The sequence below is a fragment of the Anomalospiza imberbis genome, chromosome 18 (assembly GCF_031753505.1).
Source record: "Anomalospiza imberbis isolate Cuckoo-Finch-1a 21T00152 chromosome 18, ASM3175350v1, whole genome shotgun sequence".
In the NCBI taxonomy this organism is placed as follows: domain Eukaryota; kingdom Metazoa; phylum Chordata; class Aves; order Passeriformes; family Viduidae; genus Anomalospiza; species Anomalospiza imberbis.
Window position 1 is genome coordinate 2,978,999 of NC_089698.1, and position 25,193 is coordinate 3,004,191.

Below are 25,193 nucleotides of genomic sequence, written 5' to 3' on the forward strand. Positions count from 1 at the left end.
ATGCCTGGAAGTGTCCAAAAAACCGGCAGACGTGGCTCTTTGCAGTAGGGTTTGGTGGTGGGTCACAGGTTGGACTTGATGCTCTTGGGAGTCTTGTCTAACTTTAATGATCCTGTGGCTAATGGAGCTGGCCACGCTTGTACCGGGTGAGGTATGGGTGACCATGGGCAGTGACTTGGTGGGGGTACTGATTTTGGGAGCTCTCTAAAAGACAAGAGTCTGGTTTAAAAAGGAGATGTTGTTTATTCTGCGCAGGCTGCAAGGTGGAGGTTTCCAGGAGTCAAGCAGCCCAAGGGGTAGAAGTTACATCTTTTATACAGTAGCATTTAGACGAAGCCACCTATCTAATGCATTTTCTCTGTGCTCTGACATGAGCATTTCCATGTTACAGAGACCACCACAGAGTGAATTCACTCCCCTCTGGATTTCCTACAAGTTAATTGTGATGCCATAAAGGTGTTTCCACGTGTAAGTTTTTATTTTCTCAATAACTTGTTAAAGTACTTCATTAAGGCATCATATTCCCAAAGAAAATACTCCAATTATTATAATAGTTCTCATTTTTCTAAGTGAGAGCAAAACAAAACTCAATATTATTATACATCTGCATGTCCCTGGGGATTTCCATTGCGCTGCTCCTGATTCATGCCTGGGGGTGGTGAGAGGAGGAGGAGGAGGCAAATCAAGCCGGGGGTAATTTTCTAGGATACATTTACTTTGAAGAAACTTAACATTGTAGCTTGCTGCTGCTGCTGGCGTAATTAATGATCCTTTCCTCGCCCTCAATGAACTCATTGGGCTGCGTCTGAATACAGAGCCCAGGAAGTAACAGCAGCTATTATGTTTTAAAGGGCAATTTGCTGACATTTCCTGAAAATAAAGCCCGGTGGCCTGGGCGGAAACACGGAGCTGGTGGCGTGGCGGGGCAGGGAGAGGAGGGGATGAGATAAAGGCCGGGCTGTGCAAGGGCTGGGAGGGAAAAGGAAATGACAAACATCTGGTTCTGATGTTTCTGTGCAAGGCTCTGGAGCCAAAGTGTGAACTCTGCTGACAATCCTTCAGTGCCTGGGGCAGAGAGAACATTTAGAATACACTTAAAAAAGGTATTTAAATCAGCTCTCAGCCTGAAACCCAGCAGTGAGAGATGACTTTGATTGTATTAAATCCAAGATTAGGTAATGCAGTTGAAGTCATCTTTTATCTCACCTAAAATAGGCTGTGCCCAGCAGCGAGGCCAGAGGGGGCACCAGGATGATCTGAGGGATGGAGCATCCTGTGAGGAAAGGCTGAGAGAACTGGGGTCGTGCAGCCTGGAAAAGAGAAGTTTTGGGGTCACCTAATTGTGGTTTTCCAGTGCCTGAAGGGGCTGACAAGGCCCCAAACAGAGAGAGACTGTTCACAAAGGCCTGGAGTGACAGGACACCGGGAATGGCTTCCCACTGGCAGAGGGCAGGGTTAGATGGGGTTTTGGGAAGAAATTCCTCCCTGTGAGGGAGGCGAGGCCCTGGCACAGGGTGCCCAGAGCAGCTGTGCCTGCCCCTGGATCATTGGAAGTGTCCAAGGCCAGGTTGGATGGGGCTTGGAGTAATCTGGGATAGGGCAAGGTGTCCCTGCCAATGGCAGGGGATTGGAAAGAAATGATCTTTAGGGTCCCTTCCAACCCAAACCATTCTAATTCTGTGATTCTCTGATCCTTCCCACAGCCATTAATATCCAACCTGAAATCCCCAGATAAAGCCCAGCGAGTAAATTTATCTTTTTAAATTTTACTATTAAATTTTGCAGATTGTTCAATTAAAACCAAACGAATATTCCTGGGAAGAATCCCTTCCCTCCCTCTGGCTCTGGAGCTGTGTAAAACCTTGGGGGGTTACGGAGCTGCAGCGAGTCGTTGTCTCCTGTTATTTGGCGGCAGAAGGAAATGGGACATCTCTCAGTAATAGATTTAAATCTTTTAATGCTGCTTTGGCACAGTCCAGGAGGCTCAGCAAGGGCAGGGCTTTTATTAATAGAACCTCTTGAAATGCTCCTTTTCACCCACGGAGGAGCTGGCACAGTTCAAGATCCTCGTTTAAAACCCTCAGCGTGGTTACAGTCTGGGCATGCTTATGCAGTAAAAGTCATCTCCAATCACATGTTAACGACATGATTCATCCAGATCTGCCCAAATTAAGGCAGGAGTGGCAAGTGCAGCTGCCAGTACTGTCACCAGATCTCAGCTCTGTCAGGCCCACGTTACTCCCTAAAACATCTGTGTTTGGGAGGATTTCTTGTTAGCAAATCCTTAACAGAGAAAAAGGGAAAACGTTGGGTTTTGCTTGGTTTGGGACAGCTTTTACCCCATTACAGCGACTGCATGGGGAGTTCTCATCTTTTAATGTAATATTATTTACAAAAATATGTTTATAACTTGGTATTTCAAGGGTGACACTGAGTTGTCAGAGTTTAGATGATATAGAACTTCTTAAAAAGCAAACTGTACTGATATTTTTAAGGTGTCTTAAAGCAATCCCTTGCATGAGAAATGTGAGGAATGTGCCATTGCAAGCTCCAACACTGTATTCACAAGGCTCTCCTGTCACTTTGACTAAAATAGTAAGCTATTATTGGGGGAAAAATGAAGTTTTTTTATTAAGTTGTATACAAGTTCGGAGCATATCTAAAGCTTATCAAGGATCATAAGCATTTCTGAAAAAGGTGACCTGATTTTGAATTAAAATATGGTGTCAATGCAAATCTAGAAGTCAGGCTGTGTGCACTATCTTCTCTTACTCCTGAAGCTGCCAGGACTGTGCCATTCACGTGGCAATTACACACCCTTTTTTTTTTCCTTTTTTACCCTATTCTTGTATCTCATTTGCTCCAAAAATAGATCATTCCTGCAGAAATTAGCAGATTGCATCCAACCCTTTGTAGGGGTAAATTTGCTTTGTGCTCTGTGTTTATTTTCAGCCACTTTTGTCTGTTCCTCTTTTTGGCAAAGCCCTGCCTGGTTCTTGGCCCTGTGTGCTCTTGCATAAAGCTTTCCTGAAGCCTTGGTCAGGTTTGTACTGGTGGGTTTTCTTTAATGTAATCTTCTGGTTAAAAGCTTTCAGTTCTTGCAATCTGTGATTATTATTTTATATATATATATATATATATATCCCACTCATAGCCTAAAGAAAATAATAATGGCATCTAGGAGCTCACTAGAAGTGGATTTTAAAATAATAAATATTGTCTCAAGTTTGATGGTTCTCACCAAAGGCTTTGGTAGAATAAAACTGAAAGAGGGTGGATTTGGGTTAGCTGTTGGGGGGAAATTCTTTACTCATAGGTGGGCAGGCCCTGGCACAGGGTGCCCAGAGAAGCTGTGGCTGCCCCTGGATCCCTGGCAGTGCCCAAGGCCAGGGAACAGCCTGGGACAGACACGTCCCTGGCATGGCAGGGGTGGCACTGGAGGGCTCCACAGCGGGAGAATCCACGGCCTCCCTGGGCAGTTCCAGAGCTCTGCCACCCTCCATGGAAAGCAGCTCTTCCTCTTGTTGAGGTGAAACTCCTCGTGGTTTTGTTCATGGCCATTCCTCCTCATCCTGTCACTGGGCACCACCAAGGAGAGCCTGGCACCATCCCCCTGGCGCCCCTTGGAGATGCAGGTACGGGTTGGTGAGATCCCCTCTCAGTCTCTCGTGCACACAGCTCCACAGCCTCTCCTAAGAGAGCTGCTCCAGATGCGAGCCTTCCGCTGGGCTCTGTCCAGGAGCTCCTTCCCTCCTGTCTGAGGAGCGCACACAGCGCTCCAGCGGGGCCAGGGCCCAGTGGAGGGGCCGCAGCACCTCGGGGCCACCATCGCTGCCACCGTCAGCGACCGCAGGGGTGCCACCCTCGGTGCCCCACTGGTGCCAGCCTCGGTGCCCCACCGGTGCCGCTCTCCATGCCCCAACGGTGCCCCACTGGTGCCACTCTCCGTGCCCCACCGGTGCCACTCTCGGTGCCCCACCGGTGCCACCCTCGGTGTCCCTCTCGGTGCCCCACCGGTGCCACCCGGTGCCCCACCGGTGCCCCTCTCCGTGCCCCACCGGTGCCACTCTCCGTGCCCCACCGGTGCCACCCTCGGTGCCCCTCTCGGTGCCCCACCGGTGCCACCCTCGGTGCCCCTCTCGGTGCCCCACCGGTGCCACCCTCGGTGCCCCACCGGTGCCACCCTCGGTGCCCCTCTCCGTGCCCCACCGGTGCCACCCTCGGTGCCCCACCGGTGCCCCTCTCGGTGCCCCACCGGTGCCACCCTCGGTGCCCCACCGGTGCCACCCTCGGTGCCCCTCTCCGTGCCCCACCGGTGCCACCCTCGGTGCCCCACCGGTGCCCCACCGGTGCCACCCTCGGTGCCCCTCTCGGTGCCCCACCGGTGCCCCTCTCGGTGCCCCACCGGTGCCACCCTCGGTGCCCCTCTCGGTGCCCCACCGGTGCCCCTCTCGGTGCCCCACCGGTGTCACCCTCGGTGCCCCACCGGTGCCCCTCTCGGTGCCCCACCGGTGCCACCCTCGGTGCCCCTCTCGGTGCCCCACCGGTGCCACCCTCGGTGCCCCACCGGTGCCACCCTCGGTGCCCCTCTCGGTGCCCCACCGGTGCCACCCTCGGTGCCCCACCGGTGCCCCTCTCGGTGCCCCACCGGTGCCACCCTCGGTGCCCCGCGTGTCCCGGCCCCGCTCGGGGCATTTCCGCGCCCCCTCGGCCCCGCCGTGTCCTCTGCTCCCATTGGTCGCTCCCGCTCGCCGTCGGGGCGCAGCAGCCAATAGGCTGGCGGCGCGGCGGCGCGGCAGCCAATGGCGTGCGGCGCGGCGGCAGGGCCCGCCCTCCGAGCGGCGGCCCGGCGGGGTCGGCGCGGGGCGGGGGCGACGCGGCGCTGGAGCGGCGGGAGCGGCCATGAAGGTGAGGGCTGCGGCCAGCCGGGAAAGCGCTTCGCCCTCTGCGGAGAAGGAAGGGAGGAAGGAAGGAGGGAGGAGGGGGCGAAGCGGGGAGGGTGACGGGGCCGGGAGCCCGGCGGGATGTCCGGGCCGGGCCGCCCCTCCCGGCTCGCCTCAGGCCGCGGCCGCCGTCCCGCCCCGCTCTGAGGGGCGCCCGGGCCGGCAGCGCCGAGCCGAGGGGCCCCGGTGAGTCGGCAGCCGGGCAGGGCCCGGCCGGGCCTGTGAGGGGCACGGCTCCCGGGGGGCCGGAGCCCCGGTCGCTCCCCTGAGGCGCCGCGTCGCGCCCGGCGCTGTTGGGCCGTCCCGGAAAAGCGCTGCTTGGTCCAAAGGTGGGTGTAAAGAGGAAGTTTCAGTTAAAATTATTAAAAATAAATCCCTCCCACCTCTCTCCTGTCGTTCTGCGGCTTTGGTAGCACACCCAGCTTGCACAGGTGTGTCAGGAGCAGCAGGTGAAATCCTCGTCAGCTAAATAAACACCCTTAAAGCTGAAAACAACAGCAGCGAAGTTGGGACGCAGGATTTTGCTCCTAAGAGATGCACATAAGGTATGGAGAGGGACAATACCGATGGCAGCTTGTCCATGGAAGTGGAGACTGATGGTTTTGGTGCAGAAATTGGGAATGTTTTGATTAATTCTCAAGGGAGGGATTTTTTTGTTTTAGCATGTTTAATTTGTGTGTTGTGTTGGTGCTTTTCAGCACGGTGACATTTCTTTTACAGAGCAATATGGGGAGTCTAGACACTGTAATTCAACTATCACTTAATGACCTGAGGGCACAGAAGGAATCCACAGGTGATATGGGTTAAGGAGAAAATTAATGCCCACGTAGCCCTGCCTTTCACCTTAAGTGAGTGGTTGGCAGCAAGGTAAAGATTCTTCTGTTTGATACCAACAACTTGTGAGTGTCCAAAATGGGTGACGAAAAATTCCCAAAAATACATATGTTTGGTGTTGACAGTGATGTCTGAACAGTTGTTACAGGCTCTGGTATAAAATAAGTCCACGAAGCAGGTGTTAAACTCTCAGGCCGGGCTTGTGGTATCAGATATCTCACGTCCTTTTGGTCATTGTGTGTCCTGCTGCTGCTGTGACCCCCTGAGGCCATAGTTGTGTAAAAAAGGAAGTTGAATCCTGACAGATCCTTTTGGTTCATTATTTTATTTTTCTGTTATCTAAATGTGACTGCTTAGAAGTATTTTAGATCTATACTTAGCTCCTCAGTGATGAAAGAGAGGAATGGTTGTGTTACAGTTTTCCCTTAAGATGAGAGGAAGTATTTCTCAGAAGTTCCAAGTTTTAAAACTCAGAGCTCTGCTGAACTGTCATTGGTTTTCAGGATGTATTTCTGGAAAGTGAATTCCTCTTGCCTAATAATCCAGGATAATTATGTTTTGTCCATGGAAAATGAATATTAATGCATTTCCTCAGTACTTAAATTGGAGAAGTATAAAACAAGCTTTAGTTTGGGGCTGGGATGGGAGCTCCAGGCTGGAGTGAGCTATGTGAGCTCCCTGGAAGTCAGGGAAGGGCTGCTGGAGTTCATCCCCTGGAGGAAGCTGAGGAAGATCTCCTGTGCCTGGGGTGCTCAGGGCACGGAGGGTTCTTGCTTCACCAGGATGAATTCTGCTATAGAAATACCCATAATGATGAGAGGATTTAATTAGAATGTATATTTGATGTTGTAACTGAAGCTTCTGTTCTTACCTTTTGTGCTCTGTGCTTTGAAGGGAGATGTTCTGGCCCGTGCCCAGTTCTTCTGGCATTAAGTTCCCACAAATATCAGAGGATTGTGTTCAGTTCAGGGCAAATGTGCAAATTCATCTAGAAATTAGTGTAGTTACACCAGGAATTAAAGCACCATGTTACAGAGCTGAAGTGTGTGTTCTGGTTAGTTGGGGTTTTACAGCAAGATTTAAAAGTCTCAAAAGCAATTATTTTCTGTCTTGGTGCTTTTGGAGGAAAGAAAAAAAGATGCTGCCCTGGAATGAAAAAGAGAACAGCTGTTAAAGGAAAAAACATGAAAAAATAATTGTGTTTAAAGGAAGTTTTACCCCTCGGTTTCCTTTCAGGGAGAACCTGATGTGATTCTGTTTGCCCCTCGTGTTTTTTCGAGCAGGTCTCAGGGAGCCACCTGGCAGTGATTACACTCATGACCTGCCCAACTTGGAGTCCAAATTCCACCTTTGAGTAGAATGTGAGCTTTTGATAGAGAATCAAACCAGTGCTAAAGACTTCCAGGGATAAAAAGTAGCACTTTGTTTATGTATTCAGAATTTCCACTGTTTTAAGATTATGTGACTCAAAACTGAAATACAATCCAGAGAAAATAAGTTTATTTAGATTTATTTTAACTTTTGTTAGACATTCTGTAAGGCAACAAAGCAAGGAGAGATCTTGAAAAATGTTTCCTTCTTAGTGAAACCAGACTGTAATTATCTTCTAATGAAGGTTGGTTTTCAAGTTTGAAAGCCAGGAATGTTGTTTTAGAGCGAGTTTAGTTGTGAGTCATGGGAGAGCCGGGTGAGTTCTGGAGCAGATCCTGCAGGGACAGTTCTGCATTAGTCATGAGAAGTTGCTGTCTCTGCCCCTCACCTACAGTGGGCTGTCAGTCACTCCTTCCTTGCTCCACTATTGCATTACTCCTCAAACTCCTGACTCTCTTTGTGGGACTTGTCCAGAAGAGGAGTTGTGAGCGTGAGCTCCCTGTGCCTGCGTTGGCCTCTCGGAGGCAAACCTTTCCCCCTCTGGTTTTCAGCTGGGAGCGGAGCTGGTCTGGCACAGCCCTGGGCGTGCCGGGATCCCGGAGCTCCGGGAGTTGCTCCTGGGGCGATGACAGATGGAGTGAAGCGGCTTCTCAGCAGCAAGTCCCATCGATGTGGGCTTCCAGATCCTGATTTTCTGCGTTTGCTCTGTGATGTTTTCAGGCGGGAGCTACTTCCATGTGGGCTTCCTGCTGCGGGTTGCTGAATGAAGTCATGGGCACGGGAGCAGTGCGTGGCCAGCAGGCTGGCTTTGGGGGAGGTGCTGGCCCCTTCAGGTTTACACCAAGCACAGGCTTCTCAGCATATCCAGCTCCTGCTGCAGCCAGCACCAACATCGTCTGCAAAGCCTGTGGACTTTCCTTCTCAGTTTTCAGGAAAAAAGTGAGTATGTTTCCTATTGCGCTGGATTTTTACCCCTCTGAACTCATCTGTGGCATACTGGGAGATGAGTGTTTTTCTCAGAAACCTGAGGCAGATGCAGGCCTCAGGGAGGGAGGAAGTGCCTTATTCGGAGGTCACAGGAAATTATTGTCAACCTGGATTAGAAGTTAGTAAGTCTGATGTTCATTTGTCAGTGACACGTTGGATCTGGGCTGGCCTGGAAATTAATGGGCTCTGATTTGTAAGACACATGTGTTAGCTTCAGAATCTTGAACAGTAAAGCAAATCTGGTTTTGAAGATGGCTCCAAACAGTGGTTGAGTACTGGAATGAACAAACTGGGTAGTGGAAAAGTTAAAAAAAAGTTAAAACCTCACAATACAGTATTAGTTTCTTTCTGGAAGTTCTCATGCAGTTCTGGTTGTTTCCTGACCAGCTTTAGTTCTGCTTAAGGCTGTTGTGCTCCAACAGCCTCTTCCTTCTTTGGGAGGCAGGTTGGTGGGTTAATGCAGATAAATAAAACTGAGATAATTAATATTTTACTATTTCTGTGTATCACAACTGCCCAGGATTGTTATTTTGTCCCCTCAGTGACCTAATCCTCTGCAGCTCTTTCAGGTATCATGAAGCCTCTTCCCTCAGTTTGTGTGTTGTTTTTCCCTCATGTGTCCTGTTCACGTGGCAAGGCTTTGTTGGCTGAAGCACTGTGTAGGGACATTTCTGAAGGCAATATTAATTTCCTATAATCCTGAAAACTTTGAGGAGTTTGGGTTTGTTCACAGCAGCTGGAAGCTGACAGTCTTGCCTAGTCCATCTTTTGTGTATTGTGAGTCCTTTGAACAAAGCTCTCTTCAGAAGTGACATCTGGGATTTTGGGAGTATTTCCCTCCCATGTGATTCATCACATGTGAGGTCTGCTTTGAGTCCTTGCAGTCAGTTGAGGAAGCAGTAGGTTCTCTAAAGTTTGGGGTTATACTGTTGTTTTACCCACATGAAAGCAGCAGTGACAGTATGTTCAGAAGTATTTTAACAGACCATAAAATTGGGTTTAGTTTCGCTTGTTGTCTAAACTACAAGTTGAGTACTTGATTAATTTGTTTATTCATAATATTTTTCACTGAAACCTCAAATCAGCTTCAGTAGTGCCAGAAGAATGAGGGAACACTTGCAAAATTGACAGGGCAGTTTTCTGTATTTAAATCTTAAAAATTGTCTGTCACAACTGACAGTGGAAGAGCTGACGGTAAGTTCTGTAGCCTGGAGAAGCAGAGAGCAGGGCCTGGATTTGTTTCCTGTGACCCAGAGCTGAATGGTTCCCTCTTTTCCCTTCAGCATGTGTGTTGTGACTGCAAAAAGGATTTTTGCTCAGTTTGTTCGGTTCTACAAGAGAATCTCAGAAGATGTTCCACATGTCACTTGCTGCAAGAAACGGCCTTCCAGCGCCCTCAGCTAATGAGATTGAAAGTGAAGGATCTGCGTCAGTACCTGATCCTCAGGAACATCCCCACGGACACCTGCAGGGAGAAGGAAGACCTGGTGGACCTGGTGCTGTGCCACCATGGCTTGGGGGCAGAGGAGGACATGGATGCTGGCAGCTTGCGCTCGTCACGGTCACAGAGCTCGGGCTTTTTTACCCATCCCTTTTCCACGTCTATGTCCATGTCAAACCCAGGAGAACTTGCCAACAGAAGGGGAAGCACAGGAAGTGGAACACCTTCACGGGTACAGTGGTTAACATGTTTTATGCAATAGCATTGCTTTATTTTATATATTTTTTTAATGGTTATGTATCAATTTAAAATAAAACACCAATTGATACAGTTTGGAGAGACAGGAAAAATACCTGTTGTACCCTGCACCTGAAAGCAAAGATAATTAGCAAAGATTCCTAGTTCATGTCAGAAGTGACTTAAATCTGGAATGATTAGTAGCAATTGGAACTTCAAAATGTCATTTCATTGTGGCCTGAGATCACCTTGGTAGGAAGGAAGGTGTTTTATAAGGGAATAACATGGGTTTTTATCCTGATAAGTTTCATTTTGCACACAGGGACAAACTGAAACGTCTGTAAATAATGAAGAAGAAGAAAGTGCAGAAGAGCAGGTGAGATATGAATTATCCAAAGAATAGATTTTTGGCATGTGACACCATAAAGTGTTTTATATCTCTGCCAACATTTGGCCTCATGCTCTGGTTCTTCCAGAGTTTGCTGTGTCTAGCAATGAATGTCTGCACACACTGGCTTCAAAAAGAATTAAACTGTAGCCAAGCTGCTGCAGCTTCACGTGCTCCAGCTCTGGTGCTCTGAAGTAACCAGGGCAGTTAAAAGCACACAACCGATGTGTTTCAGACCCCGGGGCTGGCCAGGAAGAGAGCGAGGGCCTCCCTGTCCGACATTTCCAGTCTGGAAGACATCGAAGGGTTGAGTGTTCGGCAGCTGAAGGAAATCCTCGCCTGCAATTTTGTCAACTACTCAGGATGCTGTGAAAAATGGGAACTTGTGGAAAAAGTGAGCAGACTGTACCGAGAGAGCGAGGAGAACCACAAGACGCGTAGGTTTATACTTTATTTCTGCTTTCTTAAGACTGCTGAGTTTCTGGGTTCCAGTTTCTGGTTTGCTTCTGCCAGTGGAAGAACTTGGTATCTGACCTCTGTCTGCTCTGCTGGAACACCTGGAAAATGCGTTTTAACAGTGCAGGGTGCCCCTAGAGTAGCTGAACAGGGCTTTAGTGATTAAACAAAGCTTTCCAGGATTGTGCTGGTTTTTTGAGACTTTCTTCCAAAGCTTGGAGGGCTCAGCTTTCACGGTGACGGTAAAACTGCAGAGAACTGGAACTTGGCACCTCCCTGTGCTTTGCTGGGTTTCACAGGGCATTAGCCAGAGCTCCTCTGTTGCTGGGCAGATCAGGGCACTTTAGGTCTGTTACTGCAGAATTAAAATCTACAGTGACAAAAGTCCCAGTGCTTGGGTCTCAGTCCACATCTTCATAAGGTTCTGTGGCTGCAGCTCAGTGGCTGCTGTTCTACCCTCTGCCCCACACAGCATTTGGAGTCTTTCACTTGTGTAATTTTTCCTTCTGACCAATTCTTGCTTACACAAAACTTGGGGAAAAAAACGTGAATTTAAGATTTTTTTTTTTTGCCATTATCTGATAGAATATTCAGTTATTGGTGGCGATGGTGACTATATGCAATGAAACTTGACAGGTCTTGTTCACTTCTGCCACCTTTATGGCCTACTTAAGGCTTCTATTTCTTAGTCTGCTTTATTATTACTGTGTTTAATCTTCTGAGGAAAGTGTTCTGCCAAACAGTGAGCTCTGACGTGGAAACCCAACATGCTCTGAATTTTAATCCAGCACGTTATTTCACAGTCATTACATTCTGAATTGAAAACAAGTTTCTTGAGTTTAAAGAATGAAGCCAAATATTGGATGTTCACTTGAGGGGCTTTCTAGTTCTTATTTCTTTGCTTATTTTTGGAGGAATACAGATTAATTCATACCTGGGGGTTAAAAAAGTTCACGTGAGGGGATGGAGCATGCCTGGCCTGAACTGCCCTGGCTCTGCAGGGCCCAGAGCCGTGACCTCCCTCTCTGTTGGTTTGCAGAGGGGGAGAGGATGCAGCTGAACGAGGACGACGACAGCCTGTGCCGGATCTGCATGGACGCCGTGATCGACTGCGTGCTGCTGGAGTGCGGCCACATGGTCACCTGCACCAAGTGCGGCAAGAGGATGAGCGAGTGCCCCATCTGCCGCCAGTACGTCGTGCGGGCCGTGCACGTCTTCAAATCCTAACCCAGCCCTGCCCCCTGTGCCCCGGGCAGGATTCCTGTGGGCAGGATTCCTGTGGGCAGGAGTGCTGGGCCCTGGGGCGCGCGGCAGCGTTGTCGTTTTGGTGAAACTCGGCCTTTTCAACATCAAGATGTAGAAGTTGGTGAAAGGTTTTTCAAGCAGCTCCTGCAGCGCAGGGCTGGGCAGGCCCAGGTGCTGCCCCACTGACCTTACAGCCCCACAGTGTGTTGGAGTCAAACTGTTTACAGCAGTTCTTGCTCTCTTCTGAAGAATCTCACCCGTCCTTACGCATTCAGCACTCGGCAAGTGGTCAGCAAACACTTCTGCTTGAGCCTGTTAGCCTGCGGTGTTCTCTAGTGCATTAGAAGCAATGAATATATCGGTTGATTATTCAGCTTTTCCCTAATGATAGAATGTATCTGCTCCGACAGCCTGGCCGTGGTGCTGGTGTCGGACCCGGCTTAGGAAGCACTGCCATGAACTGTTCCCGCACAGAAGCCCTTAAGCAATCTTGCTTCATGCTGATTGCTCCCTCTGAATGTCTGTCATGACACGTGTGCTGTCTTGGCTGTTCTCTGTCAGTGTACAAAACACTCCATCACTCTGCAGGGCTCAGGGGCCGCACTGGGCTCTGCCTCGTGGGCTCCAGAAACCAGTTACTAAGTGGTTTTTAGTTTAGGAATAAACTATTTTTTTAAGAAGGGGTACTATAGTAAACCATGTTAGCGTGGTCCTTAATCCGCTCATGCCTGTTGTAACTATTAACCTGTGATGATTGTACTCCATGTGCCCAGCCTGATGTTACTGTGAATCCTGATCAGGGGCACCACCTCCTTGCTGCTAACGTGGAATGTACGGCGTTACTAACCTTAACCAGGGAGGGGAGGCAGGAGCACGGACAGTTCGTGTTTAAAATCTCCTGTTCACAGACTTTCACCCAAAGCCAAGTCACCCAAACCAGCTTCCCAGGGGCTGCTGAGGGCCCTGTATTGCTGCCAGCCCTTGGCCCAGGCTCAGCTTTGTGCCATGAGCTGGGGTCCAGGTCTTCTCGGAGCAGGAATTGTAAGGGGTCCTGTAGGATGTCAGAGCAGTGACCTGGGGAAGGGAGCAGCAAGAGGAGCTTGTGCTGGGGGTGAAAACAGGGTGCCTGTGACCAAGCATGGCCACGACTGGGATTGGTGAAACTCACTGTAAAAAAGAGGTGAGGAAGAACCATGTGTGTCCAGTTATTCTTCAAGCAGAGTTGGTTAAAAAAATGTACAGTTTCTCCTTTGACTTCCCATGTGACAGCAAAGTTCCAGAGTGAAGGAAGGCTGTGCTTGGCTGAGGGTGCAGGACCTGAGAACTGGACCTGTGCTGCACTGGCACCTGCTATTTTTTGCTATTTTTGTGAATCCGTAAGCTGGCTTGGAAGAGAGAAAGCAGCTCCTCCTCACACAAAACACAGCTCCAAGCTCTACTGGATATTTTTTCAGAAGGGAGCAAACCTCTCAATGGCTTTATTTTTTAAAAGTAACTTTTTAAAGGTACTTAATTCCTGGAGTCTGTCCAGAGGGGAGGCTAATGAAGACAGACATGCCCTCGGTGTTATTTCCATGCTGCTCATTAGCCACTCGAACTCAATAAAGATGGGTGATGGGCTCTCAGCCTCTGTCTCTTTTCTTACCCAGCCCTGGAAGTGCTGAGGGTTACTCAGCTCCGGTTTTAATGTTCTCAAGCTGTCGGTGCTCCTGGAGCCTGACCTGGGCAGATCCCTGGATGTAACAAAGCTCTGGAAAATGCTCAGAGCCCTGGGCCAGAGCTCCCTGCAGCCACCCCCCCTGCCCCGAGAGAAACGTGCAGAGCCAGCGCCTGTTTTTGTACAATTGTTTATACAAATTCAACAAAGGTAAAACTGCATCAGGAAGGTCTACGAAAACAACACCGTACAACAATGGCACTTATGAATGCAGAATTTTACAATCAGGAAATAACCATGTTATAAACCTTAAATGAGAACTCAACTCACACTTCAAAGAAAGAGAGACTACGTTTGACCATTTATTCTACTGCTGGACTCACTGTATAAATTAATTTTATATTGAGTACAAGAGCTCATGCTACAGAGTGAAACCCTCCTATGTGCAAAAGCTGAAATTGGAATTTTTTTAAAATTTTGAGAAAAAGGTGATTTCTATACAGATAAAAGTGTTTTACTTCAACTATAATTTACACCTTATTTCCACAACATGCTTATGTCACTTCTGAAGTATACAAAGCAGGATATAAACTTCCATTAAAACATGCTTTAAGTTGAAAGTATGAACCTACTTTTCCTGACCTGGGCACGTTTGTAGATAGATACTGCCTACGAAGTATAGGTTAAGTTCTCGCCTACCATAAGTAAAGATAAAAATTGGCAATCAAAACCGAAACACTGGTAATGCATTCAAACATTGCATAAATAATTTTTAAACAATTTTTGTACAAAAATAGTTCTGCATAATGTAAGATGTAACAAAACAAAACGTGTTAAGAAGGCAGAAATGCAGTGCGTGGTCCACTTAAATGACACCAACTTTTTTTTTTTTTCTCTTAAGAAATGAAAAGCAGAAATCAAATTTACACTACCAAGCACATGCTGTGGTACTTTAAATAACAGTATTTCTTGGAGCTCAGTCCTCTTCCAGGGTGTGAACAATTATCATCGGTAACAGTCGCCTTATGAATTTGCATAAGAGCCAGTGCAGGTCATCCCAGGTGGACTGAATTAGTGGCACAAGTTGAAATTCTTAACATGGGTAGTTTCACGTTCTCTCCTCAACAAGAGTTGTAAAATCCAATCGTGGCATTTTCTGATATTCCAAGTTCCCAATTGAAAATAAAATCCCTACGTGTTCTTAGTCCCTTCCCCCCCTCGCCCCAGTATTTACACGAGTCCTTTAACTAACTCAGTTTTTGCAGAAGTTTTTCTTCCACCTGCCCGAACTGGACGCTCACGGACATCTCCGCTATGAACTGCTCACAGCCCTCCTTCGTCACTTGCTTGCAGTACCTCAGGTCGATCTGGCAGATGTTCCCACAGCGTTTGAAGTAAGACAGGCACTGGTCAGTGACCTTATTGCAGTCTGGGGAGAGCAGAGGGGAGAAATTCAGCACTGAGATTTTCCTCCAGCACGAGGAATCCCCACCAGCTCCGTCCCCAGCCCCAGCAGAGGAATCCCTGCCGGCTCCATCGCCCATCCCCCAGCTGTTGTGTATCCCATAGGACCAAGCCAGGCAGCCCAGATGTGCAGGAAATCCCCCGGGAGGAGCGTGGATACAACAGCTCCCGGCAGCTGCGGGGCCGTTTCCACCAGCAGACCAGCGGCACGTCGTGGCAGCAGCTGCTGCCAGGGAGTTACACCGGGAGCAGGGCAGGGGCTGGGACAAAGCCCCCTCAGAGCTGAGACGCCCGGGCAGCTCCCTCCCCCACATCCCTCACCTGATAAATTAATTTCCGTTAACGAATCCCGCGTGGTGGTTCCGACGGCGGTCAGCAGGTTAATAGACTGATCTGTCACGTGGTTACAGTAACTGAGATTGAGTTTGGAGAGCAGGGGCATGTGCCTGATGATCAGCCGCAGCGAAGCATCCGTGATATCCAGCCCGGCCAGGCGCAGCTCCACGATGTTCCGTAGCTTGCTCCGGTTGTCGATCTGACCTGCGGAGCAGAGGCAGCGGGTCACTCCCACGAGCCCCACCCCGTGCTGCCAACATCTGCAGGCCTCTATGAAATGCACCGTGACACACAACGCTGCTGCCCTGGGTCAACTTCAGACGCTTTTGCCTGTCTGGAGCTTTGGAGGGAACATCAGCAGGAACACTTGTCTATTTTTGGAACAGGCATGTGGACAAAGCCACCTCCTGATTTCAAAACAAAAGGGATGAAAGTAACTGCAGGGGCCCAGCGGAATTACAAGTCGGGAATAAGCAGTAGGCTGTGCAGTGCATGCCAGAAAGCAGATCTGATTTGCTCAAAATTTCACCTGAGCTGAAATCCGGGCGAATGTGGCATGACCCACAGAACTGCTCCTTCCCTGAACTGGAAGAAAGTGTTTCCATACTCTCTAAAGTACACCCGTTGCAGCCTGAAGAGAAGAAAGTCAGACAGAAAACCAGCACGGTGGCTCAGATGATGGTTCAGCAGCCACAGAACATCCCTGTCACCCCAGGGCTCCAGCCAGGAGTGTTGCCAAGTCACTACCTCGAGCTCCCCAGGGGCAGCACGGCCCCAGCCCCGCCAGGCTCGGCTGTGGGGGCTCCTGCGTTTGCTCCAAGGGGGACTAAGCAGAGAACAGGCCCCGGGGGTGGGACGGGGCTCCCGGGCTCCTCCCGCCTTACCTGGCCGGTTGTCCGTGGGCGGGGACAGGAGGTCTCTCATTTGTGCGTCTTTCAGTCCTTCTGCCCACTGCACGTCCAGAGTTCGCAGCAAGGGACAGCTGGAGCTACAAAGTGCCGACACTGCTATCCATGAGCACCCTGATAACAGCAGGTCCCGCAGACCTGCAGACACAGAACACGTTGGAGCACTGGGACCTTCCCAGGCACATCCCAGTGACCTCCACTGGCACCCCCAGGCTGCTCTGACCACAGGCCCCTCTTCCGGCCCAGCTCTCCATCTGTCCCACCACGTGGAACTTCACTCCTTCCCCCAGTCCCCTCAGCCCTTTCCACAGCAGCATTCGTTACTTGCTGGGCAAGACCTGCCTCAAATTATTTTAACTGAACACGTCAAGTAGCCAGAAAAAATATTTTTGGCTCATTTTAACCCACTGATGCTTCACTGTTGCACATCTCCAGCCCTCCTAGTAGAGTCTCCTCCTCTTCTAGGCCACCCCAGTCCCTGGAGACTTCCCCCAGAGGTTGCAGTTTAGCTACAGACTGGTTTGTTATACAGACTGGTTTGTGATTTGGTGATGAAAACACATCACTTACCTGGCAGTCTGTTGATAAGCCAACTCAGCTGCTTTTTAGATATATTTGTCCAGCTAAGATCAAGGGTTACAGGCTGTCTCCTAATAATGCCACTAAGCATAAGTGGAGTGATGGATTTACAATGGTTTAAATCTATTTTGGTCCATAATCTTTTGTCACAGCACCTACCCAAAAAGAAAAAAAGCCAACAGCACTTAATTTGGCACTTGTTTGGATTTTGGTAAGGCTTTAAAAAGCGTCATTAAACAGTAGGAAAAACTACAGCATTTAACTGAAAATTGCAAAAATAAGGCCAAGTATTGCAAAGATAAACACAACCCTCCACAATGTTACATAAATTTCAAGTTCCTCCATCAAATATATCCTGCAATAAAGTATGGAATTATTTCCACAGAATCACAAGAGCCAACGACTTTGGATCCCATTTTAAGTCATCCCAGCACTTACTAAAATCCGTTTTATAGCCTGAAGGCAAGTCACCACTCCTTCCTTACATTTTGACTATGAAGTCTGATTTAAATAATATCCCCATTTTCTCTGTGTTTTCCTTACTTAAAATGAGTAGATTTGGGAAAACAGATCTCTCTCCTGTTGTGTGTTTGTGTTTTTTGTGTTTTCCCTATCTATGTGGATTATGGGTCTTTTTGCTCTTTATGGGTCTCTAAGGGCAACAACACCAAGTCCTGATGAGCGTGCAGGAGTCTGCATATTCTTGTTTTTTTTTTTTTTAATTAACAAATACTGTATTTAAATAGAAAATGCATTTGGCAGGTTTCAGTGACACCAAGCAGCCCATGGAGAAGACGCTCCACACACATCACCTGACAGTGAATTGTCAGCCTCTCCACTTTGTGCATGTTCTGTTAGCAGGCTGTGCTGGAAAGGAGCCTGTTGCAGTCTGTCTGTCCTTGTGCACAGCAGGAACCCGGGACAGGAGTCACCAGAGCCACAAGGCCTCACTGAGGGGTCACTGAAACCTGTAAATCTGCCCTAAAGCTGCTGCTGCTGCTGCGCAGCCACAGCTGTGTCAGGGCCACACCGTACCCGAGCACAAGGGACACGCTGTGAGCAAACACCATCAACAAAGGATTCCTGCAGAACGTGCTCTGCTGGCACAGGAACAGGGAACAGGCTGGCTCTCCACGTGCCCTCCACAGGGAGACAATCAGCACAGCCCTTGTGAGGAGCACACGGTGGGATCCTCACTATCTCAGTAGGTTTTTAATAACTGAACTGCACAAATACTGGCAGTCAGGAAGTCCTGGGGCAGAATGACACCGAGACTGAGCCAGCCTGGCTGTTCCAGCAGCAGGAACACTGCGGTGTCTGACTCCAGCGCAGGCTGCTCCAGAGCCTGGCAGGCTGACACCGAGTCTGACACACACAGCTCCACCAGAAGTGCTGGGAACTGCTGTTTCTGAGAAAGCAACGTGAGACCTGCCACTTCTGCTGGTCACCCCTTCTGCCTGGGCTCACCAGAGCTCCAGGGACAGCCCTCAGCCCTCCCCAGGAGACACCGGTGCCTCCATCACCCGCTGTCCTTCCGTGCCCATCCCACCGCACCTCGTGTCCCGCCCTCCTTACCATCTGTTCCAGGTCTTGCAAACTCTCATACAGATGCACAAGTCTCTATGACTGAGGTAGCTAAAGACAGCCATCCAGACTTCCCTCTGCATCACGTGGGCTGCCCCGTCATCCAGGGGGAGCGAGTCCGGAGGGGGGCTGATGGGAGGTGGCCGGATAACGTGCCGCTCCATCTGGATGCACTTGGGGGGCGACAGCGAGGGCGGGGGCCGGGCTATTCCCCGGGGGGTGCTGCGCAGGCTGGGCATGAGCTGGTGGTGCCTCAGCTCCCGGGGAGTCCCGTTCAACCCTTTGCTGAACCTATGGAGTCTCTCGCTGTTGTTCAGCGCGCGCTTGGGCTCCTCGTTCTCGCTCTCCGGTTCAGATTTGATGGGTTGGTGGTTCTCATTGGCAAGGCTGTTCTCGGTTTTTTGGATCTCCTGGTTAAGCTCTTTACTGAGCTCCTTGCTCAGTTCTTTATTGGGAAGCCGCCTTTTCCTCCTCATCTTGAACTTCTTCTTGTCCCTGGGCTCGGCGCCCTCCGTGCTGGGCCCTGCTGTGGGCGAGCTGGACCGAGACTGGTCGCTATCCTTGGACCTGGGGGGTGCTTCTGGCAGCTCGTCCTCGGGCTCCTGCTTGAGGCGCCGCAGGGGTTTGATCATGGCAGTTCGGTCATCCGGGGCCTTCCACGATCGCCGCTGGAAGGAAGAGACAAGGGCTGACTGTGGGAGCTCAGCAGCGCTTCCAGCAGCGCTTCCCATGCGGATGCTCCACACAGGAGCCCTGCCCGGGGCCGGGCCCCCTGCCAACGCCGGGCCCCACCCATCCCAGCCCCATCCCAGCAGCGGGACGCAGCCACCGGCCAAAGGTATCGAGTTCAAGAGCCAGCAGGGATGAGGAGTCCAGCTATTGGCTCACTGGACTCCAGGAGTGACAAATGTACTGATTCACCGTGCAGACTGCTGCACGTTCCAGGGCCTTGCCCTTCTCCGAGTGGATCATTTACACGCACAAGATCAGCAGCACACCATGGACAGCTTTGTCCCCAGCAGGCCACAAGAACCCAGGCTTGGGCCACATCCACTGGGCACCCACATCAAACACTGCCCAAGTGCCCTCATGTCATGGTCAAACGGGCCATTCCCAAAACCTCTGGGATCACAGCTGCCATCCCGGCTGCTGCACACCCACAGCCTCCTTTAGACGCTCCTTTACACCCACCCAAACCGTGGCCATCCCCTCCAATCCCTGCAGAACAGGGGATGTGACAGGACCTTCCTCCTGCCCCAGTCCCTGCTCTGCACTCTTCCCCACTCATCCACCCCCTCCGATTCACCAGGCTGTGTGAGAGACACAAACCGAGGCCTGGGAAGGCTTCAAGCCTAATCTGATCACCACAAGCAAGAAAGCAGTCACCAGCTGTTAAAATGAAATGGTTCTAATAAGGAGATCTGGGCTGGCAAGGAGAGGGAACTGCTGTGAGCACACTTGTTGTGTCAGAAGGCTCCTGCTTTCGCTTTCCCAATAATTGGATCAAGGCAGTGGCTGCGTTCCCAAGTTTCAGCCCGCGGCGCACGGTGGAGAAAGCTGATCACCCTGCCTTTAAATTAACATATTATAAAGGGAGAAGTCACAGTAAGTTAATGACAGGTTAGAATAAAACATTACCACACCAGGCCAGCTCCCAGCACCCCTCACACAGGGCACTGATGGGTGCTCCACTTACGGGCACCGGAATTCTGTCATCATGCCAGGCTGTGAGCGCAGCAGTGCCAGGACATCCCTGGCTCCCTGGGGGGAGCAGGGACTCCAGGATGTGCTGATGTGCTGTGGCACAGCCTGTGGAGGGGCTGTGTGACTGGGGCAATGTTCAACCACACAGGGAACAGATTTCTATTCCTTGGGTCATCAAAACACAACTGGCTGCTGTATTTTAATACAGGGCACCAGAAGAGAAAATATAAACTCAGACGGTGCAGCTGAACTATCCTGGAGTTAAAGGTTTCCATAAGAGAGAGAGATTCTGTAATTTCAAGATGTAAACGAGATAATGTTTTGTTTTCCAAGAAGAAAGTAAAAAACCCAAACACATCTGTTGCGTTGTGTGGTGATGTGGTGACCCACAGTGCCTTCCTCACTGGGGGGAGTCCAAAGGGATGGGAAAGGGAAAGCATGGCCAGCAAGCAGCTATGCATGAACTGAATTTTGCCCAAAGCCCTACATCTGCCATCCTGCAGCATTCCCACTGTCCAGCCTTGCAGGACTGACTGACTCCCACCCCGGGAACTTCAGAGGCAACACTAGTCCAGCCACTGATTCTGATTTTACAGTCAGCAGCCACTTTAGTCATGAGACACAGTAAATCGGAGCCCTTGTTTCTGCCTCTGCAAACCAGCATTTCTGCAGATCCCAAGTACCACAATTTGGAATCTAGGTGAAAATTCAGAGTGTCCTGCCTGGCCTGAAGAGTCCTGACTGTCACATTCAGGGCCAAGTTGTCAGCTCCTGCTCTCTGCAGGCACCCCAAGGTGTCCTTCCCAGAGGCTGCCCAGGGTGGTGGCACAGCCCCAGGTCAGCTGCCAGGCGCCACCACGTGGAGAGACCTGAAAAGGCTTCCATGAAAAACTGATTTTCACCTTGCTCCTGCCCTGAGCATCTTGTGAGACTTTTCAGTTAAAGTGAGTTTTCCAGTACCTTGAATAAAACAACAGCCATAGCCCAGTGTTTTCGGCCTCTGAACATCAACCTGAGTGTCCCTGTTGAAGCCACTGTCCTGTCAGACCAGCAGCTTTCACCAGAATGGTAAAAAATCCCAGTTCCTCTGGGAAAATCTGGGACCTGGGGATGAGCAGAGACACCAGCCCCAGCCAGCCCAGGCTCTGTGCAGCCCCATCAGCAGGGGGCTGTGCCTTACCCGCTTTCTCATCGTGGGTTCCTGGGACTTCTCGAATTTCCGTTTCCTCCACAGATGCACATCGTCAGACTTTCTCCTCAGGATTGAGTCAACCGGAGCCTTTTTGGAATGTTCCTCTGATTTCCGCCTGGGAGTCTCCTCGCAGTCCCCTTTCCGTTTGGCAGCATCTGGCACTTCCTTGTTGTCTCTGTTAATCTTCTGCTCCTTCAGCAAGGAGCCCGGGAGATTTGACGCGTATTTAAATCCTGGTCCGCGCTTTTGCTTGTACGCCAGAGAGACACAAAACACAAACCAACTTTATACCTTATGCATCTCCCAGCTCTTCACGTTGCCACCAGCACTCCAATGCTGCTGGGTCGGTCACTTTTTAACTCTTAAAATGATTAGTAAGGAGTTAAAAGTTTTAATTTTCCTGAGGTTATTTTTCTAGCTACACACTTGCAAGTGTCTGTCTTGGTCTGCAAAGAAATAGTGTTTCACTAATTCCAACAGACACTCCAGGTTTTGCATAATTGCTTGTGAATTTTTAATTTCAGGAATTTTCATTGTCAAAATTAACATGCAGCAGTGCACAGAACTAACCTAAATATTCCCCAGGTGCTGGGTGAAGGCTTGGCACAAGTGTACGAAAATTACTGAATAGAAAGCTGTGAGCTTGTCTCCTTCAACTCACAGAATCATCACGGAGTGAACCACATAACCCTGGAATGGCTGGGGTTTGTAGGGACCCTAAAGATCACCTCATTCCAACCTCCCACCATGGGTAATTACGAACAAAACCTGAATTAAGCACAAAACCAAAAGCTGGTATTGGGCTAAAGTGCATCTATAAGCCAGAAGGAATACTTAAGATTTTGTATCTCATTCCAGCACCACTTATTCCCATTAAACTCACTTTTCCAGTTTTCCCTGCGTGGTTGCACTTTGGACACTCCCAGCAGTTCGGCAGCTCATCGTTAACCACACCATCCGATTCCTTCACCTGTGGGAGACACGACCATTCACAGCTGGGCTGCACAAGCCTGCAGGAAGGTGGCCATCATTCCAAGGCACGCTGTACAGCTCCTTGTTTTCTGGGATGGACTGCAGCCCTCCCAGGGGAGCAGAGGCACCGTGCTGCCGGTGCGGAGCAAGCCCTGGGTGCTGCACAGCCAGCCCTCGACGATGCGGGAGGAAGGGACGCTGGCCAAACACATCTGACAAAGGGCTCAGCTCTGGGCTTCCCGTAAGGTCAGTGACAATCCCAACCCACACTCTGCTCTTGGAACAACAGAGAACACCCCGAGAGCCCAAGCAACCCCCCAAACCCAGGGCTGCACCGTGTCCAAACGCCCTCCCACTCCTCGGGTTTGCAAAGCCCAGCCCTGTGTCCCCTGGAGAGGCACAGCCTGTCCCTCCACAGGCAGGGTTCTCACATACATTAATCCCATGGGCATTTTTAGCAGCACAGCACCCTGCACTGCAATCAAGTGTTCCTTAAAATACTTTTCTTTCAGGATCAGAACTAGCAGTCCCAGGCTGCAGCCCTCCAGCCCATGTGCCAGTGGGGATGGTGGCTGCCAAGGCAGCTCAGAGCAGGCACGTTTGGTCACAGACTGGACACCCAGAGCACTTCCAGGCCTTCTCACACCCTCAGACCCTCAGTCAGGGTAAGGGAGAGAGAGGCTGATGACTTCACTACCTCCAACACTGACATTCTGCTGTCTGAAAGAAACTTATGCTTAATGTTGTTACACTCCAGCAAAAGCACAATCCTGCCCTACACAGCTGGAATGTTCCTCATGCCTGCATTTTCACACAGGAGCCTGGAGTGCTTTCCAAACAGGGAACAGCATTTCAGAAAAGACATTTTTGTGAATGAAAGGCAGAGCTAAGATATACCCTCCACACATACACACACTCACTCACAAGTGGCACATTCCCACTTAAGGGTTTCATTACATACTCTGAAATAAATAACTTGGAGGAAAAAAAAGAAAAGACAAATACTGATTTACTACTGTAGACAACAAAAACATGCTGCTGTCCAGACTAACAGCTGGGCACCGGCAGCAACAGTGTGGCTGCAGGAGACAGGAACAAGCACAGGCAGGGATCTGCAGATTTTTCATATTTCTGAAACATTTCCTCCTCTCCTCCCAGTGCAGGGAAAAGGAACTGGCTGTGCAGGAGCAAGCCCTTGGATTTAGGAACTGCTTCCTCAAGTCCCTGAGCCAGGGAGCAACCATTCTAGTTTCACCATCCAGTGAGAGTGATGACATGTCAGTCTCTCAGCAAGACTCCTGGAGTTAATAAATAAGTAAATGAAGTGGGCAGAATTTAAATACTGGTTTTATCACAACTGTGTGCCTTTGAACCTTCTTTCCCATGGTAGGTGTAAGATACTCCAGGAGTTGTTGTATACATCTCTGCCTCAGGGGAACAATTCCTGGCCCAAGCCCAAGTTTGGAACAAGTTATTTCCCGCACTGAATATAGAACAAGTGCTGCTGAAGGGAAAGCATTACAGCTCTGTCCCTTCTGTGAAGTTTAAGGAACTGAACAGATGTGAGGAACTGTAAGCAAACTAATTAGATACACACAAACCTGCCACTGAATCTGTCCCAAGCCTTTCAGGCTGGGTGGGAGCCAGTTCTGAGTGTTTGCTGCAAACAGCAGGTGGGTGTCTGAGGCGTCACAAACCTACCTGCAGCACGAGGTCAGCAACTCGGATCTGAGCACGAGAGCTCGTGCTGGGGACTCCACTTGGTAGGGATATGGAGACCCCAGGATGCTGATCTGGCATCCCTGAGGGAGAGCCATGAATTCTGGCAGTGCCCAGACTGAAACAGGCAGTGAGACACACCTGGGCTGAGGCTGTGCTGGAAAAGGCCTTTGTGTCCCTGCTGCTCTGACAAGGCACCTAAAGATTCACTTCCATTGTTATCACCACATTCAGCTGGGATAGAGAAGAACAGGCTCCTAGTGGAGAAAGAAACCCCTTCTCCCTAAGGAAACAGCATCAGATGCTGCACTCAAGACATGCTAGCTAGCAATGCCAGCAATTTGAGATGAAGCAAGAAAAATTCACCACTCTTGGTTCAACTCAAACACTGTGGAACAATGAAAGGCAGTGTTCATCCCAAAATCTCATGAGCTCCCTCTGGAAGCAGCGCTGTTCTTGCGAAACTCTCACCAAGATAATTTTCATAAGAAACTCGTTCAGCAAAACAAGCCATTTGAGTTGGTGTGGTATTTTCAAGGAAAGAAGGATGCCAGGAGGCTCCTGTGACACTTCTGAGCACATGGAAGGAACATCCTGCTGGCCCCAGCACAGCTCCAACACCAGCACTGCAGGTGCTCTGGTACCCAGGGCCCCCACAGAAGCCCCTCAAGGCTCAGTGTGCCAGGGCACAGGTACACCTGAGCCACCCTGAATTTAACTCCTCAGAGAGGTCCTCTGGCACTGCTGTTTCATGGAGAAAAAACCCCCAGAAAATGAACAGCCTAATCAGGGAGCTGGAAGAGGTTGGACTTCAAACCACAACCAACCTGCCCTGGAGAATCAATCACCCCCTGCATGCACCAAACTACCCCACAAGCTCTGGGAGATGCATCTTGGAGGGAATTCACTCCACATGGGAATAAGCCAGGAAAGGACATCTGCACTGATCCAGTTTATTCCAGTCTCCCCCAGCAGAACATTTGCCAGACACTAAGCTGGAGATGACCAGCAGTTCACATGGTGCTATTTCCCAAGCGGGACAGGAAGGCAGCTGCCCTGGGGCTGGGGCTGCAACAAAGGCTATTTATGGGCTCCATCCTCAGGGCTCAAGGGCTCCAGCAACATGTAAACATGGCTAGAGAGTTCTGTCTTGCAGGAAATCATGGAACCTGGGAA

At 50.0% G+C, this 25,193-nt stretch overlaps 2 protein-coding genes across 15 annotated transcripts in view; one reads left to right on the plus strand and one right to left on the minus strand.

The window, feature by feature from the left end:
• Positions 1 to 300: 300 nt before the first annotated feature.
• Positions 301 to 13,526, plus strand: RNF34 (ring finger protein 34). 3 transcript variants are annotated; one of them, XM_068208465.1, is made up of 6 exons: positions 301 to 468; positions 7,869 to 8,087; positions 9,419 to 9,808; positions 10,136 to 10,189; positions 10,437 to 10,638; positions 11,697 to 13,526. In XM_068208465.1, the coding sequence occupies exons 2-6, from the start codon at positions 7,884 to 7,886 to the stop codon at positions 11,882 to 11,884; spliced, it is 1,038 nt and encodes a 345-aa protein (XP_068064566.1). In that variant the 5' UTR covers positions 301 to 468; positions 7,869 to 7,883; the 3' UTR covers positions 11,885 to 13,526. The 3 variants fall into 3 exon arrangements, with proteins under 3 accessions (XP_068064566.1, XP_068064565.1, XP_068064567.1); XM_068208464.1 differs by lacking the exon at positions 301 to 468 and adding an exon at positions 4,801 to 4,908; XM_068208466.1 differs by lacking the exon at positions 301 to 468 and adding an exon at positions 5,329 to 5,488.
• Positions 13,527 to 13,733: 207 nt separating this feature from the next.
• Positions 13,734 to 25,193, minus strand: part of KDM2B (lysine demethylase 2B) — a 107,141-nt gene continuing 95,681 nt past the window's right edge. For 9 of the 12 annotated variants that reach the window (XM_068208448.1, XM_068208451.1, XM_068208449.1 and 6 more), the window contains 8 exons: positions 22,209 to 22,296; positions 21,315 to 21,583; positions 18,422 to 19,098; positions 16,838 to 17,001; positions 16,244 to 16,405; positions 15,889 to 15,990; positions 15,345 to 15,563; positions 13,734 to 14,988 (listed from right to left, as the gene is read on the minus strand). In XM_068208448.1, coding sequence (XP_068064549.1) covers positions 14,807 to 14,988; positions 15,345 to 15,563; positions 15,889 to 15,990; positions 16,244 to 16,405; positions 16,838 to 17,001; positions 18,422 to 19,098; positions 21,315 to 21,583; positions 22,209 to 22,296 — 1,863 coding nt within the window. In that variant the 3' untranslated portion in view covers positions 13,734 to 14,806. The remainder of the gene's footprint in view (positions 14,989 to 15,344; positions 15,564 to 15,888; positions 15,991 to 16,243; positions 16,406 to 16,837; positions 17,002 to 18,421; positions 19,099 to 21,314; positions 21,584 to 22,208; positions 22,297 to 25,193) is intronic. The other 3 variants (XM_068208450.1, XM_068208460.1, XM_068208452.1) reach the window with 3 other exon arrangements.

Coding starts and splice junctions, on each gene's coding strand:
- RNF34 (XM_068208464.1), top strand. Junction 8,088..9,418: donor TCTCAGTTTTCAGGAAAAAA/GTGAGTATGTTT, acceptor TTTTCCCTTCAG/CATGTGTGTTGTGACTGCAA. Junction 10,639..11,696: donor CGAGGAGAACCACAAGACGC/GTAGGTTTATAC, acceptor GTTGGTTTGCAG/AGGGGGAGAGGATGCAGCTG.